The 16,520-nt window shown below is 38.7% G+C and overlaps 1 protein-coding gene across 3 annotated transcripts in view; it reads right to left on the reverse strand.

The window, feature by feature from the left end:
- Positions 1-16,520, reverse strand: part of prkacb.L (protein kinase cAMP-activated catalytic subunit beta L homeolog) — a 54,186-nt gene that overhangs the window by 5,705 nt on the left and 31,961 nt on the right. For all 3 annotated transcript variants that reach the window (XM_018258157.2, XM_018258156.2, XM_041590299.1), the window contains exons 2-7: positions 13,962-14,023; positions 10,183-10,311; positions 4,677-4,775; positions 3,458-3,540; positions 2,017-2,143; positions 446-541 (exon numbers count right to left, since the gene is read on the reverse strand). In XM_018258157.2, coding sequence (XP_018113646.1) covers positions 446-541; positions 2,017-2,143; positions 3,458-3,540; positions 4,677-4,775; positions 10,183-10,311; positions 13,962-14,023 — 596 coding nt within the window. The remainder of the gene's footprint in view (positions 1-445; positions 542-2,016; positions 2,144-3,457; positions 3,541-4,676; positions 4,776-10,182; positions 10,312-13,961; positions 14,024-16,520) is intronic.

The raw sequence follows: 16,520 nt of genomic DNA on the forward strand, positions 1-16,520 counted from the left end.
AGTATATTTCCAGGCAAAACCAAATAAATACTGTAATTCATATAGTAACCATTCTAGACAACATAACACCTCTCTGTTATCTTTGCACAGAAATAATTATTGGCAACAATGTGACATTCTTAGGCTAATTGCATTGGTGAATTTTAGATCACAATAGTGGTAATCATAACAACTGACATGATGACAGCCTTTCCATAAAGCTGAATGGGAAACACTCACCCTATTAGCAGAAGTGTCTACTGTAAACAGCGCAATTAATTTTCAGACGAATAGTAAGTGGGTGACAGATGACATGGACAGAGTACAATAAAATGCTCACATGCCATTACACCTTACTAGTCACTGCCTAATTTATTCACTCTGGTAAGTAGGTGATAAGTTACACTTTCCAAGAAAATGAGCAATTCTGATATGCAGAGCCAATCATTTTTATAGAAATTCTTACCTTGCTCAAAATAATTTCTGGTGCCAGATACTCTGGCGTTCCACATAATGTCCAAGTTCTGCCCTTTACTCTTTTGGCAAACCCAAAATCTGTGACCTGCATAAAAAAAACATTATTATTATTATTATTATTATATGAAAGATAAAGAGCAGAACAGCAGCAAATTGTGTTTTATTTCTGGACCCTCTGGATATTCAAAATAATTTTAGTATCTTCCGCAACAGCAGAATACTCAACAAAGAAAGGAAGATCTGCAGCAATAGTTTTATGTGACAACCACCCCAGGAATGCAATTATTTCCTAGCATAAAAAGCTTATAATAAATTCTAGATAGAGCTATATATTGTGACTATGGGGGAGGAGAATGACTGGTGATAGATGGCAAGTGCTGGCATAAAGCAGATCTGAGAATAGGAAATAATGGTTACGTAGTCAGGGAAACTGAAAGCAGATGCTGCAGAGTATCATGAGTAAAAAAATTAAACAATAGAACAATTAAATTGATCTATGGATGCTTCCTTACTCTATGTTAAAGGTTTTATTAACATGTCTGAGAAACAATTTTTAGAGGAAAATATAGTAAAACAAATAGCGCTAGAAAACATTGGTTTTTACAACTAATCTGTAACATTTACTGTTTAAAGTGGTTGTTCACCTTCCAAACTTTTTTCAGTTCATGTTTTCAAATTTTTTCCCAGAAATAGATATTTTTCAATTCTCCTCCATTTTTTTACAGTTTTTTCAAAATCTAAGTTTAAAGTGGAACTCTGGCTTCCAAACCAAAATTTAATAACACAACACAACACAGAAACGCCTAATATACTCATCACAGTTGCCCATTTCTTCAAAAAGTATGAATAAATGACATTCTATGCTGAAATCCAGCTGTTTAACAGTTCTTCTCTTTCTGCATCATTTGAAATCCTGGCAGGGAAGGAGGGACTTAAACACTGTTGTTACAAATTGTAACTACTCCACAGCTTACAGACAGCATGCAGGAATGACATAACCACAATGCATTGCACTGTGATGTTACTTTCCTTATTGAAATCAATTGTGGGGTTTGGAAGATGCAGGCTAAGGACAGATGGCTGTTGATACAAAGTAAGTAGTCAGTCAGCTCAGCAAAATAGTCAGCAAGATCAGCAGGGAGCTAGGCTTAGGGAACTGTCAGAAACCATTTAAAGTCATGAAAAGTCTGCATATTTTTTAATTGATGTATATTGCAAAGTTGATTGAAATTATGTTTACTTTTTAAAAAGCTTAAGTCAGGCATGTCCAAAGTCCGGCCCACTGGCCAATTGCGGCTTGTTTTTAAATTTACACTGGCCCGCTGCCTCCGTCATGAACATTAATAATAATGCGGCCCGCCAGCACAGTGCAATCAGGAATCGCCTAGCAGTAGCATTAATATTTGGGCACATTAGTGAAATGATCTGCCACTTGGTCTATACTGCTGCCTGTGTGCTAAATGAGTAAATGAGCACTACTGTGTCCTGATAGTCTTCTGTTCCATTAAAGCTTTGTGAAGTTTTATGGCATTATTCAAATCACCTGTACATGCTACATACCTGAATGTATCCTTGCTGGTCAATTAAAAGATTTTCTGGTTTGAGATCTCTGTAGATAAGGTCTAGTGAATGGAGGTACTCAAATGTCAGCACTATCTGAGCTGCGTAAAATCTCGCGTGAGGCTCACTGCAAATAAATACAGTAAATGTTTGCCACTTTAGTTGCAACGGTTGCTAAACAAGTCTCCAGAAAATTATCTACTGCCTAAAATCAATCCATGCAGCAGGAGAGATAACTGGATAACAGGTATGGGACCTGTTATCCAGAATGCTCTGGACCTGAGGTTTTCCAGATAAGAGTAATTTGGATCCCCATATCTTATATCGGTCAAATTATTTTAAGATTAAATAAACATAATAATATTGTTTTGCCTCAATTAAGGATTAATTATATCTTAGTTGGGACGACGTACAGGTATGGTTTTATTATTACAAAGAAAAAGGAAATATTTTGTAAAAGTTTGAATTATTTGTTGAAAATGGAGTCTATGGGTGATAGCGTTCCTGTAATTTGGAGCTTTTTGGATAATGGGTTTCTGGATAATGGATTCAATACCTGCACATCACTTTTTACTTTACTGGTCTAAAGGTGGCCATAGACGTTCAGCTCTACACGTGTGTATTGAAATGAACGATCTTTCCTGGAAATAGTCTGAATAGTCAGATCTACAGTACTGGTAGAAACAATAGAATTCTACCTGTATCTGATGATTAAGAACTAACAATAGCTGACGTTCGAGTGCCTTCAAAGGCGCACAATCGACATTTTCCGGCCAGCCCAACCGAGCCAACCAATATCCAATATATTTTAGAATTATTTATATTAGATAACCCAATATCCAAGTTTTCTGCCGATATCAGTCGTCTTATCTCCCACCATACACGCACCAAATATCGTACAAAAATTTGTTTCATACATGCATCTATGGCCACCTTTAGGCCAATAGCACAGAGTTTTCTACGCCAATATAAATCCCAACTGGCTCTAGTTGGTGTACGTGACTTAAACACGGTCTGTCATTGTGCATTCAGGGCGGATTTTAACTATAAATAAACAAATCTGATCCAAATGTTGTCAACCGAGATGAGAAATTCCAAAAACAAGCTGTAAGAAATGTATAACAAGGCAAGTCCTCTGGGTTTATTTCATGTTTACATGTTTTTTTCTTTTAAGTATTTTTATTTATACAGTAACATCCGTTATCCGGAAGACCTAGGTCCCCAGCAGTCTGGATAACAGGTCCCATACCTGTATGAGTATTTTTTTTTCTTTTTTTTTTTTAAAGAAAAATACATTTTACACCTGTTTTTTTAAAGGATGTATTTTCAAGGCACTTGACCATTTATAGATTTAAGCAGAAACATCAGACATCTAGAAAGTACTATACAGACACATAACGTTACAGACCGCCAATTAGTATCCATATTAAAAGCTACTAACCTGAATCTGCCAATCCTTCTTAAATGTGAAAACATTTCTCCCCCAGGGACATATTCCATAATCATATATAAATTAGAGTTATCCTGGATTAAAACAAAAACAATAGTTAGGTAAAGAACATAAGAAATATGAAAATCTAAGCCCAAATTCAGAACTCTTTAAGGCTAGTGCCACACGATGTGGATCTCGGCCTGTAGAGAAAATAATCCACTGCTGCTCTGCTGATGGAAATGCTGGCACCTGGAAACATTTCCTGCGCCTGAGGAATTGGGTGGCGAAATGCAAGATTTTGCATTTCACACCAAAATTAGCTGCATCGTCTTGCGTTTCTCCACAGGCCAAGATCCGCATTATGTGGCAATAGTCTTAAAGCATTATACTTGTTTTATTTATATTTATTATACGAATATATTTTTTAAAAAAAATAGTGTAGAGCTTAATATTTTTTTTATTACAGGCACAAATGAAATAACACCACCCACTGTCTGCTTTAGTAGGGATGGGCGAATTTGACCCGTTTTGCTGACGCCAAACAAGTCTATGGGCCTCATTTTTGTGGCGAAACAAGGCGAAAAAATGTACTTATATACTTATTTACAACTTACATGCACTGTATTTCAGTTTGTACAGTAGATTATTAAGCTGCAGCTTACTGTGTGCATTAGACTTCTCCTACACAGTACAAGTGAACCTAATGAGGCAATTTAAATAGACCATTAAAGTACTCCACTGTTTAAGCTGGCCAACAATTGTATTGTACAGTGGGGTATCAATGTACTAATGCACACAAACCATTTATATCTGCCATCAGTGCAGAGCATTGTATGCAACGAGCCAAGGGGGCTGCCACGTAGGTCCCGTGATGCAACCGTTGTGAGACCCGACTTCTAACAGCAGACACATGTGGGGTGTCTTTATTTTGGGGGCCCCACATGCTGCATACGTAGTTAAACATATACATATTGGGCATCAAACTCAAGTCTGGACTGAGAATCAAAGTAGGCCCTGGCATTTCGGATACACAGAGGACCAAACAGCCCCCACCAGCCCACTAAATACTGACTTTCTATGACACCTTATAGCAGCCCCTCTGGCATTTGCCAGAACCCACAGATTGCCAGTCCGGGCCTGATCAAACTGTTTAGCGGACTCCTTGTGTTCACAAAAAAGCAATTCCTACTGAATCAAAAATATTGACATGCTTACTTGCACCACTTACCTTAAAGGAATATTCCAACCTGACAAGGAAAGGAAAGTTCACTGCCTGCAATATCCTCTTTTCATTTAATGTATGCTCTATTTGTTTCAGCTTCACCACCTATAAATACAACAGAAACACAGATGGTTGTAGGAGTAAATGCAAAGGAAGCAACTAATATACAGTTAGAAACATGCACTTAAAGGGACACTATCACTTGTACTCCACTAAATTTTCTGTTTTTGTGTATTGAGTTAAGAGGACCTTGCATGTACTGCTAAAACCCTACAAAACAAAAACCAACGTTCTTTTATATGCATACAGAATTTCTCGGCCAGTGTATCTCAGCTGGCAGAGAAACAGTCAAATCACCCCTGTGCTGCTGCTGCCTCTTCATTCATGTAACAGACAGACATACAGAGATGTCTCTGTGGTAACACAGCATTTGTTTTCCAGCTGAATTAAAGGGGACCTGTCACCCAAAAAAAAAATTCAAAATCCTATTTTATCACATTAGTCAAGCAAAATGAACTTTAATTACACTATATACATAACTATTTGCCCCCTTCCTGATTTCTTATTCTTTTGCATGTTTGTCACACTTAAATGTTTCTGCTCATCAAAAACCGTTAACTATTAGTCAAAGATAACATAATTGAACACAAAATGCAGTTTTTAAATGAAGGTTTACGTTATTAAGGGAGAAAAAAAACTCCAAATCTACATGGGCCTGTGTGAAAAAGTGATTGCCCCCCTTGTTAAAAAATAACTTAACTGTGGTTTATCACACCTGAGTTCAATTTCAAAGGTTATAAAGCCATTTCTAAAGCTTTGGGACTCCAGCGAACCACAGTGAGAGCCATTATCCACAAATGGCAAAAACATGGAACAGTGGTGAACCTTCCCAGGAGTGGCCGGCCGACCAAAATTACCCCAAGAGCGCAGAGACAACTCATCCGAGAGGCCACAAAAGACCCCAGGACAACATCTAAAGAACTGCAGGCCTCACTTGCCTCAATTAAGGTCAGTGTTCACGACTCCACCATAAGAAAGAGACTGGGCAAAAACGGCCTGCATGGCAGATTTCCAAGGCGCAAACCACTTTTAAGCAAAAAGAACATTAAGGCTCGTCTCAATTTTGCTAAAAAACATCTCAATGATTGCCAAGACTTTTGGGAAAATACCTTGTGGACCGACGAGACAAAAGTTGAACTTTTTGAAAGGTGCGCGTCCCGTTACATCTGGCGTAAAAGTAACACAGCATTTCAGAAAAAGAACATCATACCAACAGTAAAATATGGTGGTGGTAGTGTGATGGTCTGGGGTTGTTTTGCTGCTTCAGGACCTGGAAGACTTGCTGTGATAGATGGAACCATGAATTATACTGTCTACCAAAAAATCCTGAAGGAGAATGTCCGGCCATCTGTTCGTCAACTCAAGCTGAAGCGATCTTGGGTGCTGCAGCAGGACAATGACCCCAAACACACCAGCAAATCCACCTCTGAATGGCTGAAGAAAAACAAAATGAAGACTTTGGAGTGGCCTAGTCAAAGTCCTGACCTGAATCCTATTGAGATGTTGTGGCATGACCTTAAAAAGGCGGTTCATGCTAGAAACCCCTCAAATAAAGCTGAATTACAACAATTCTGCAAAGATGAGTGGGCCAAAATTCCTCCAGAGCGCTGTAAAAGACTCGTTGCAAGTTATCGCAAACGCTTGATTGCAGTTATTGCTGCTAAGGGTGGCCCAACCAGTTATTAGGTTCAGGGGGCAATTACTTTTTCACACAGGTTTGGATTTCTTTTCTCCCTAAATAATAAAAACCCTCATTTAAAAACTGCATTTTGTGTTTACTTGTGTTATCTTTGACTAATAGTTAAATGTGTTTGATGATCAGAAACATTTTGTGTGACAAACATGCAAAAGAATAAGAAATCAGGAAGGGGGCAAATAGTTTTTCACACCACTGTAAAATTATTTGAATCTTGCTTCCTTCAGTCTGGGATTTCAAAATTATAGCAAGCAGGCAGCAGCCATTTTGTGCACACGGTTATTAAGGGAAGCCTTGAATCATCTCAAAATCTTGTTTGTGCACCAGAATGGGGGACCTGATGTCCAACCCCATGCCCTGGCTACACAATTAAATGGTAAAGAGAACGGGGGAATGTGGGGAGAGCAATGACATCTAGTAAGTGCTGAATGGAAAGTGAAAGTAATTGTCTGCCCCGGCTCTATGCCACAGGCATAGAGGAGTGGCAGACAATATTTGATTGACAGCTGAGATTATTAAATGAGCTTACAACAGCTTACAAAGCTTTAATAAAAAATAGAAATTGGATTTCATGTTTAATTTGAAAAGGACTTTTATTATACAGATTTTTGTGTCTGGGTGACAGGTCCACTTTAATGGTGCCACCAGCATCATTCCATTTCATTCCGTTCTTCAACTACTGAAATAAGCAAAAATGTGGTGTGGCGTAAGACACCAGTTTTCAGCAGTCGAGAAATTGCCTCATTAAATGCTACAGAACTAGATGCAAGATAGTATTTGAATTTAGCTTTAAAGGGATTTAGGAGGATTTTTTATGGAGGAATTCAGGGATGGAACTCCAGAGGTATAGATCAGATGGGGCTAGTCAGGAATGCGCTTCAACTGTGCATGCACCCGCAGGCTCTGTGTCGGCAAACTGACGCAAAGAGGATATAAATGGACAGAAGATGGCTCCACTGAACTGCTCTAGTTTTGAGCTCAGGATTCCAAATAGGAGCCCTAATCTAGGTAATCCACTGGGTGGGGAGGGAGAGGTAAAGGGGGCTTATAGAGGGAAGTTGAAAGGGGCTGCTCTACACGGGGGGGGGGGGGTTAGTTCTCCTTTGAAGCCAGATTACAGCGATGGAGGGTGTTTGTGTAACCAGGCTCTGATTCTGACTGGGTAGAAAGGTAAAGAGAAACATATGTGAAGAGTTTCAGTTAGTTGAAGAGAAATGAAACAATCAACAGAGGAGACTGTTCTCTGCAGGGTGAATGGAGCAGTTTAGACTGACTCAAGCAGGGAGGCTTAGTGTTTTAGGGAGGGCAGCAAGTGGCAAGTCACATTAGTCTAGGTAGTAAAGGATGAGGGCATGAATAAGTGTTTAGATGCTATTGAGAAAGGAAGGGATAGATTTGATAGATAGATGAATAAATACTGGACAGAAAAACAAACAGGTTTTGAATTTGGTTTTTATCTGATTACAGAGAGGAAGTCAAAGATTAACCCCAGACAGTATGCCAAGTCAGTAGGGTTAAGGAGCATACTATCAGCAGAAATAGAAAAAAGGAGGAAGAAGTTCAGGTTTAAGAGTATCAAGTTCAGTTTGAGAGGATAGTTATTCAGCCTGTAGTAGTGGTGATTTGTTTTTGGATGGAACCTAGTTTGCTTTTGTAGGGGTTAGCAAAGTCCTGAGGACAGTGTAGAAAGTTGAGTGACTGTTGGTTTGGGATATAGAATCATACTCAAGTTACAGTGGACGGTATATATTATTATTTATAAGTGTATTGCATAGATGTAGGAAATTGGGGCCTAGATATTATAGTAACAGACTGCTTAACTGATCAGAAAGTGCTCAGAGGAGGAGGAGGAGGAGGAGAAACAGGCTTCAAAAGATGCAATTTTCAGTATGGAAAGATTGACTGTAAACCCATGGTATTGCAGGACTGTCTGTCGTAACTGATCTAAGGTGTCATGCATGCTTGGAGGGTCATTTAATGTGGTCAAAAAACAGGTAATGTCCTGTGAAAACTTGGGCAAGTATGCCCACCTTTAGATTGAAGTTGCCAACAATCCATGGGTTACGACTTAAATAAAAAAATAAAAAGTTATCTTTTGTGCTTGCATAATCAAATTACTTTTCAGAGAGAGGCATAAAGGGTGCTTGAAACAGATATTTCCTCATTAAAGACGGATTTATTAGAAATGAATAAACAGGTGGTTTCACTGAAGCAGTCATGCACAGAACAAAATGATTACTAATATATCGGGTCCTGTTAAAGAAACAGTAACACCAAAAACTGAAATTGTATCAAAGTTGTGTGTTTACTTCAGAAAGACTATGAAAGTTTAAATATAAAGATGTTGTGTAGCCATGGGGGCAGCCATTCAAGCTGGGTAAAAAAGGCGCAGTTTACATAGCAGAAACAGATAAAACACCACTGTATTGGACAGGGCTGTTATCTGCTATATACTGTAAACTGTACCTTTTCTCCTTTTTTCCAGCTTGAATGGCTGCCCCTGTGGCTACACAGCAGCTTGTTTATATAAACTATAGTCTTTCTGAAGCACACAACTTATATCAGTGCATGCTAATAGTGTATTTTTTTTTTAACAGGTGTTCTTTTTATTGAAATTTCAAACGGGGGGGGGGATACAGAAAGGAAGGGAAGGGGGAGCAGACAAAATAAAACAAAATAAAATAAAAATTACAGCAGCAGTTATGACTTCACATTCTGAATACAGTCAAAGAGCAGCAATATATGTATCACACAGTTATGGCAAGGTTAACATATGTGTCTCCATCCAGACACCCCATATATCTATAAAAAAAATTTCAGGTTGTTCTCTAGCCTCGTAAGTCAACTTTATTAGTGGCAGCATCTTATTAACGTAGGCAAAACAGATCCCTTTCTTGGGAGGAGCAGGGGCCATCCAATGCAGTATTATTATCTTTTTAGCGCTAATAGTGTATTTTATTTTAATTACTTGGCTACATTTTGGCCCCAGACACACATTTGGCCCAGACATTCTTTTGGTGCAGTCTGCGCCACGGTTTTTAAAAAAGCTGACCACCGTGTAAATACGCTAGCGTAATGTGCCGTTGCCTAAGCTTGAAACCGCTAAGCATATTTAGGCAGTTTTAAAAACTGCATCATGGAACGGTCTGAAAACACGCTGAGAAAATGCATGTGTGTCAGGGGCCTTTCAGTTTGAGGGGTTACTGTTCCTTTACAAGACAAATGAATAAAGCCTATAATTTCTATTTGATAAATAGTTATCTTTGCTATCATAAGAGGACATGTATAAGGGTCATGGTCATATTTTCTCCAAGTCATGTGCTCACACACTAAATTTGAGGCCAACATATTTTGGTACACAGAAAAATTTGTAAAAAAAAAAAAAAAAATTAGAATCTAGTACTCATTCTAATCCAGTCTTTCTGTGGACATGGAGGCTTATTTATGAGTACTGGGCAAATTTGCATCTAGGCAGTATTTTTTAATTGCCATTGGATACTGCCATGTGCAAATATGCCCAGTGTTGATAAATGAACCTCACAGTTTTTTAATAGTGCACATGAAATATAATTTCTATACACATGGCTGAAACAAGTTGGAATGAGCACTAGTCATGGCACATGGGATATAGTCTCTGCCAGCTAAAACCTACACCCCTTGAGACTAATTGCAAAGTGAAAAGCATGGACAGATGAAAAACGATCATTAACTTAAGCGACAACAATGTTTACATAAAAGTAGAGAGAGTGTGGCTACCTTCTGTTTATCCAGTATCTTCATAGCATAATACTGCTCTGCACCTTTATGTTTCACTAACATAACTCTTCCAAATGAGCCAGTTCCAAGGGTTTTCATTCTATCGAAATCATCTAGACTTGCAGTATTCTGAAGAAGTAGAAGAGAAAACAAAATATCAATACAGTATAATAAGACAGCTACATAGTAAATTCATAATTGCACAAATTAACTAAATTGTGACTTTAAATTTGTAAAGCAGGAATGATCACAGACCAAAAAAAAGAAAATGACCAAAACTCAGTTACAAAATACTTTTTGAATTTACCCTATGCTATAAATAAAACACTTCCTTTTAAAACTACTACGTTATAATACAAACTAGAGTCCTGCAGAAGGTCGGGTAGCTGCGGGTTAACCGCAAAAGCCTGCAGTACCCTGCAGGTTGCAGGTAGAAGTTTCAGGAGCGGGTATAGACTTGGGTCTGCGGTTCTCCCGGTCGCGGGTCTTCTTAATAGCGAGTTTTACTTCTTTATTTCTGATCACGCCAACTTCTAATGATGTCACTTCCGGTTTACAATGACAGCACTTCATGTTTCTTGACGGTCAGTGGGTCATGGATCGGGTTGCGGATAAGGTACTTGCGGGTCGGGTAGCGGGTCCAAGCAGGTAAGTATGTGGGTTGCGGGTTTAACAAATTGGGTCCGTGCAGGACTCTAGTACAAACTCTCAAACCAGGTGCTTTCAGAATAGCTGAGCAGACCAGTCTTGCCCTACTGTGAATGTCTAAGTTCCTTCTAATTAATTAGCATGCATGGTGTTGGCTGCCAATATGATTAATACTAGTCAAAAATGGAAGGTATAGACAGGGCATAGGCATAAGCCCTAGAAGCATGTGCTGACAAGGCCCTTAATGGGACCTATGCTGCAAGCATTGTAGAGCAGGTCAGTGACCTACAATCCACTAGTAGTGGGGAAAGCACTGTCAAAGCTCATGTCAATGTTTGTAATTCAATAGTTGCTTGAAAAACTGCATTGTTGTGTTTCCGAACAAATCATCAACTGAAAAGCTCTGGCACAAGCTCTTGCATGTGATTTCAATGCAAGTCTATTGGGGGCACTTAGGCTCCACATTGCTGGGCTACTTAAATGTGTCCCATGAGCCATCACCCTTGAAGTTCTGGCTGAGGCGAAACAGACCAATGCTCATTCATCATGGTAAAGGGAAGTCACCATATTTGACGCGTTTCGTGGACTAAGCCACTTTCTCAAAAGCTTTTGAGAAAGTGGATTAGTCCACGAAACGCGTCAAGCGTGCTGTTGGGATATAGGATCTGCTTAACCTTCTAATGAAGACTCAATAAAATAATGGATTTAAACTACTGCTGGTGCTCAGTGTTCAATATATTCACTTGAAAGGTTGTGTGTCAGGAGCGTTCGTTCACACGTGGAAGCACAGCAGGACACCTATCCACAAGATCAGAGTGCTCCCGTATTCTCTTTCTCTGCTCCTTATCACCAGTTCTCTGAGTTCCATTTAGGTGGACGGGGAGTCTCCTGACACATACTTCTTGAAAGCTGCACAAATACACAAATACACTTGTTCTTCCACAGCTCAGCCGTCAGTATTTGCTTACCTAGTTTCTTTCCCGCTTAGATCTGTTTTGTGTATGACTCACAACAGATTTCTTCTAGAGAAAATCTTGTGCATGCAGCAGATTTGCTTCCCCATTTGCACACAGCTAGGGTCGCCTGATGGCTAAATGTTTTAGGTGTACATGTCATTGCAATCACAAACAGCATTAGTTTATGTGTCTTATCACCTAATGCAAACTGTTATTAAAGGGATACTATCATGCTATTTTTACTAGGTGTTTTTATTGCCATGTTAAGTGTGTGGGCAGCCATCTACATTTATTATTTATTATATCCATGCTTGACACACTGGATAGACACTGAGTGCATGCACTTTCCAGCACTGAATGCATTACCTTTACTATTAGGCCACTGGCAGACTGGCGTTTTGTTACTTAATAGGACAGGGACAAAAACATTACAAATCAACTGCCAATCAAAGTAAACTGAAACTGCCTTAGAGACCATTGCTTTTACATTTTATCACAAGAATTTTTTAGTGATATGCAGCTTTTACTAGACACTGGGACATAGTCTCAAATCCCATTCATTCTGAAAGTTGGTGATTTAGTCACATACCATGCAATACCTGTACTTTTCTGACTGCAGGATGCACTATTACGATAAAACATTAATTCTGTCAAACCTACTGAATTGCAATTTCTGTACTAAACTTTCATCCCTTTGGAGTTGCTGGCAGTTGTAGTTTATGGGCATACTTACTGCCTCTTTTTTGTTCTGTGTCCCATGTACAACCTGTGCCTTCAAAACCTTGGTCTTGCACCCTTTTTGTCCCACCCTGCGCTCCTTGTAGATTGTTAGATATATATGCATGTTATAGAAAAAGAAGAACTACAATACAACTGGGTGGCACCAGAACCTAGGGTTCAGCACCTACTTCCTTCTGTTATAAAATGCACACTAGCCCCTGATCCCCAACTAGTGGCTCACAAGCAACATTGCAGTGCCAGAGAAATGCCTGTCATCACACAGTGTGCTTCAGAAGTCGAGTCTTAGAGTCAGTAGTATTACGAGAGGTGACAGGCACATAAGAATTTTGTTTGCTGCGGTTATGTTTGTTAATTGAAATGTATTCTGTATTATGAGAGGTGACAGGCACATAGGAATTCTGTTTGCTGCCGTTATGTTTGTTAATTGAAATTTATTATGCCTAAGAAATTCCAAATGTTATCAAGTTTTATAAGTGGAGGAAAACATCTATGAAAGGAGAACTAAACCCTAATAATTAATATGGCTAAAAATGCCATATTTTATATAATGACCTTACTTTTACTGTATCAGCCTAAAGTTTCAGCTTCTCAATAGCAGCAATGATCCAGGACTTCAAACTTGTCATAGGGGGTCAACATATTGGAAAGTGTCTGCGACACTCACATGCTCAGTGGGCTCTGAGCAGCTGATGAAGGGGTCATCGCAAATTATCAAGCAGAAAATGAGGTTGGCCTGTAATATAAGCTGATGCTTATGCACTGGTTTCTGTGCTGCCATGTAGTAATTATCTGTATTAATTACTAATCAGCTTTATATTCTGACATTTCTATTCTATGTGTACTGTATATTGTGAGTGGGTCCCTAAGCTGAGTAATTGAGAGCAGTACAGAGCATGTGCAGTGTATCAGCAGAAAAAAAGATGAGGAGCTACTGGGGCATCTTTGGAGGGACATATCTTTACTGTTAAAGGACTGTGGTGGTCTTGGGCCAAAACAGAAGTCCAAAACATAATGTACAACATTACTAGCTACTTCTTTAGTTAGCTGTTAGTTCTCCTTTAACGTTCTTCGGTAGAGAAAAGTGGAGGTACGCTTGTCACAAATATAAGTGTGTAAATAGGACAATTAGGAACAGCAACAGGCACACAGAGCAGTTTCGGAGAACACTAAGAGGGTTTTCACTCAATGACAAAACTTGAGGTAAGGATACATTTGTATTAAATAAACAACAACTGTATAGTTACAGTTTCATGAAAATATTGACAAACAAAACATGAGAGGGGGGGGGGAAGTCTCAAATACAGTTTCCTGATCACAAATTTAGCAAATTCTGCTTATTCAACATAACCACCTCTAGAATATGCATCACTCAAGTGTTAGGAGTAATACAGACGTTTTAGGAATAACAGAAAACACTTTCCCCAAACCACTTACCTGAGGAGGAGTTTCCCACTTTCTTAAAAAGTCTTCTTTGGCTTTGGCTAGAAATTCTTTCACTGAAATAATAAAAATATTTAAATGATCAAATGTTCTGTAAATAAAGCACACACAGCAAACATACTGCAACATTATGAAAAAGGTATGTAACTCTGAAATCACTACGTTCTGGGATGAGATTAATAAAGTGTTTCAACTTCCAAATACATTTTCTAAGTTTTGTTTTGAAATTGTACACCAGAAATAATGGTTTTACCAGCTGCATTTTATTTTAAAGCAATTTCTAAGATATACTCTTAATTATCCATCTCCATGTTTTCCAAGAGCAGCTCAGTAAGTGGGGATAATCAAACCGGTAATTTGTTAAAAATTTCTACATGAAGTTATGCACTTCTTTTTGCATATGAAAGAAAATGCTATTCTAAGCAACCTCTCAAGATAGATTAATTATACATATTTGTAAATGCAATAGCTATTGAAAGCAATGTGTGTTTTGCTGTTCATATTCTTTTTCACTTTTGGTTATGACTCTACAATGTAGCAAAGAGAGAAGAGAACTGGCTTTTGCTACACTGAGTCAGAACTAGAGTATGGAATATCGTTACAAATAATACATACTGGTATACCAGATATTGGTGGGGAAGCCCCATTGGAGGGTCCCTTACACGAGCAGATAAGCTGCAGACTTGGTCTAAAGGACTCGAATAGGCAGTTTAAATCTGACCATAACAGCCATAACCAAGACAGGCTCGGATATCCACCCTTTTTTATTTTAATAAACTCCACAAAAGTCAACACAAATATCATTCTGTTAAGATGTGAAAACTTTCTAATTCATAAATTGCACCTTTCACTCCAAGGCTGCAGTCATATAGTTCTCACATGATCTTATTTATATTACTGTATGGAAATCTTTGCTACAGCTCTTATTGCTTATATACTGAAGCATTTTTAATAAAACAGAAATAAAATTACATAAAGTATGTTCATAACTGCATGCAACCTGTTTCCATAACTAGGGAGGCAAAACGTAAATACTCCTATACAGTGAAACCTCAATTTTAAATCCTGCATTTTACATCGTTTTTTGTGGTCCCACAATATATAATACATTTGAATGGATGCTTTTCATTGAATGAGTGCATTGAGCACTGTAATGGTTTAGCTGAGCTCAGAAAAGGGGTTAGAAGAAAAAATAGGAGCAGACAGCTAGCGTTTCTATGGATGTATGTGAGCTGCCTCAGAGATCACCTAACCAGAAATACTACAACTCTAACAGGAAGAAGTGTTGAAGTAAAAGACCGAATTCTGGCTGTTAATTGGCTCATGTGACCTAACAAGTATAGTTTGTTTGTGTGCACAGTGAATCGTACGATCCCAGGGGGCAGCCCATATTTATTAATATAGCAGTTTTCTATTTATGATTACCCACTGGCACATACTACTAGAAAAGGATATTATTGTGAAAATGGTTTATTTACATGAAGCAGGGTTTTACATATGAGCTGTTTTATGCAATATCTTTTTAGAGAGACCTACATTGTTTGGGGGGGTATAGTTTTCCTTTAACCTTTTAACAACTGGAGTGGCAGATATTTAAAGATTTCAAAGAGGCCGTTCACAGATTCACAGATTGTCATGTTCCTTTTTCTATACAGAACAGAAGAATGTGTCAGGGTGCAATGCAAAAGACCCCCCATTTTAAATTTTTCAAGGGACCTGAAATGAATGGCGTAAAATCCGGGAAATGTAATATGCGTTATATAATGGTCGGACCACAGAAAACAGTGTAAAATGCAGGAAAGCATAAAATCTGGGCATGTAAAATCGATGGTTTGCCGTTTTGTTTTCAATTGATTGTAGTGCATCTTACATTTCAAGTGCAAAACACTGGGAAAATACAACCTGCTTATTTTATATTGTACATGGGGAACTGACTGCAGCAACAAAATGTCAAGAACTTCTGTGAACTCCTTGCAACTGACTAGCAGCTGGCAATAATCGTGCGCTTTTGGGGGCCACAGCTCCACAACTATATGTGACGTAAATGGAACAGGCCTGTGGCCAATACTGCAGTTTAATTGCAGGTATCTAGAGCCTAATATAAACAATCTAACGGCACTAAGGGGCAGATTTACTAAAGTGCGAAGTGACTGGCGATGGCGATGATTCACCAGTGTTACCACTTTAAGGCACTTTGCCGATTTACTAATGGGCGCAGACATAACTTCGCTAGTGAAAGAGAGAGACGCTAGCGTTGCTTCGCACTCTATCGCCAGGCGAATTTTCGCTCTGGAGAACGGGCGTTACTCCGCAAATTCACTAAGATGCGGAATTTACTAAACTTTACCCTTTCGCCAGACTTGCCTTCACCAGCTCAGACTAGGCGAAGTGCACTGGGGTGCATAGATCTTCCTCAATCTTCTGTTACTTACATCATATTTTTAGTGGAAAAAGTCCCAAAAAACGCTGGCGTCTACCTTTTTTTCAGAGTGACAGCCTACAAAAGTCCTTTAAATTTTTTTGGGGTAACCGGGTTCCCCCATACATTTTCTA

This window comes from Xenopus laevis, chromosome 4L (assembly GCF_017654675.1).
Source record: "Xenopus laevis strain J_2021 chromosome 4L, Xenopus_laevis_v10.1, whole genome shotgun sequence".
NCBI classification, from domain to species: Eukaryota; Metazoa; Chordata; class Amphibia; order Anura; family Pipidae; genus Xenopus; species Xenopus laevis.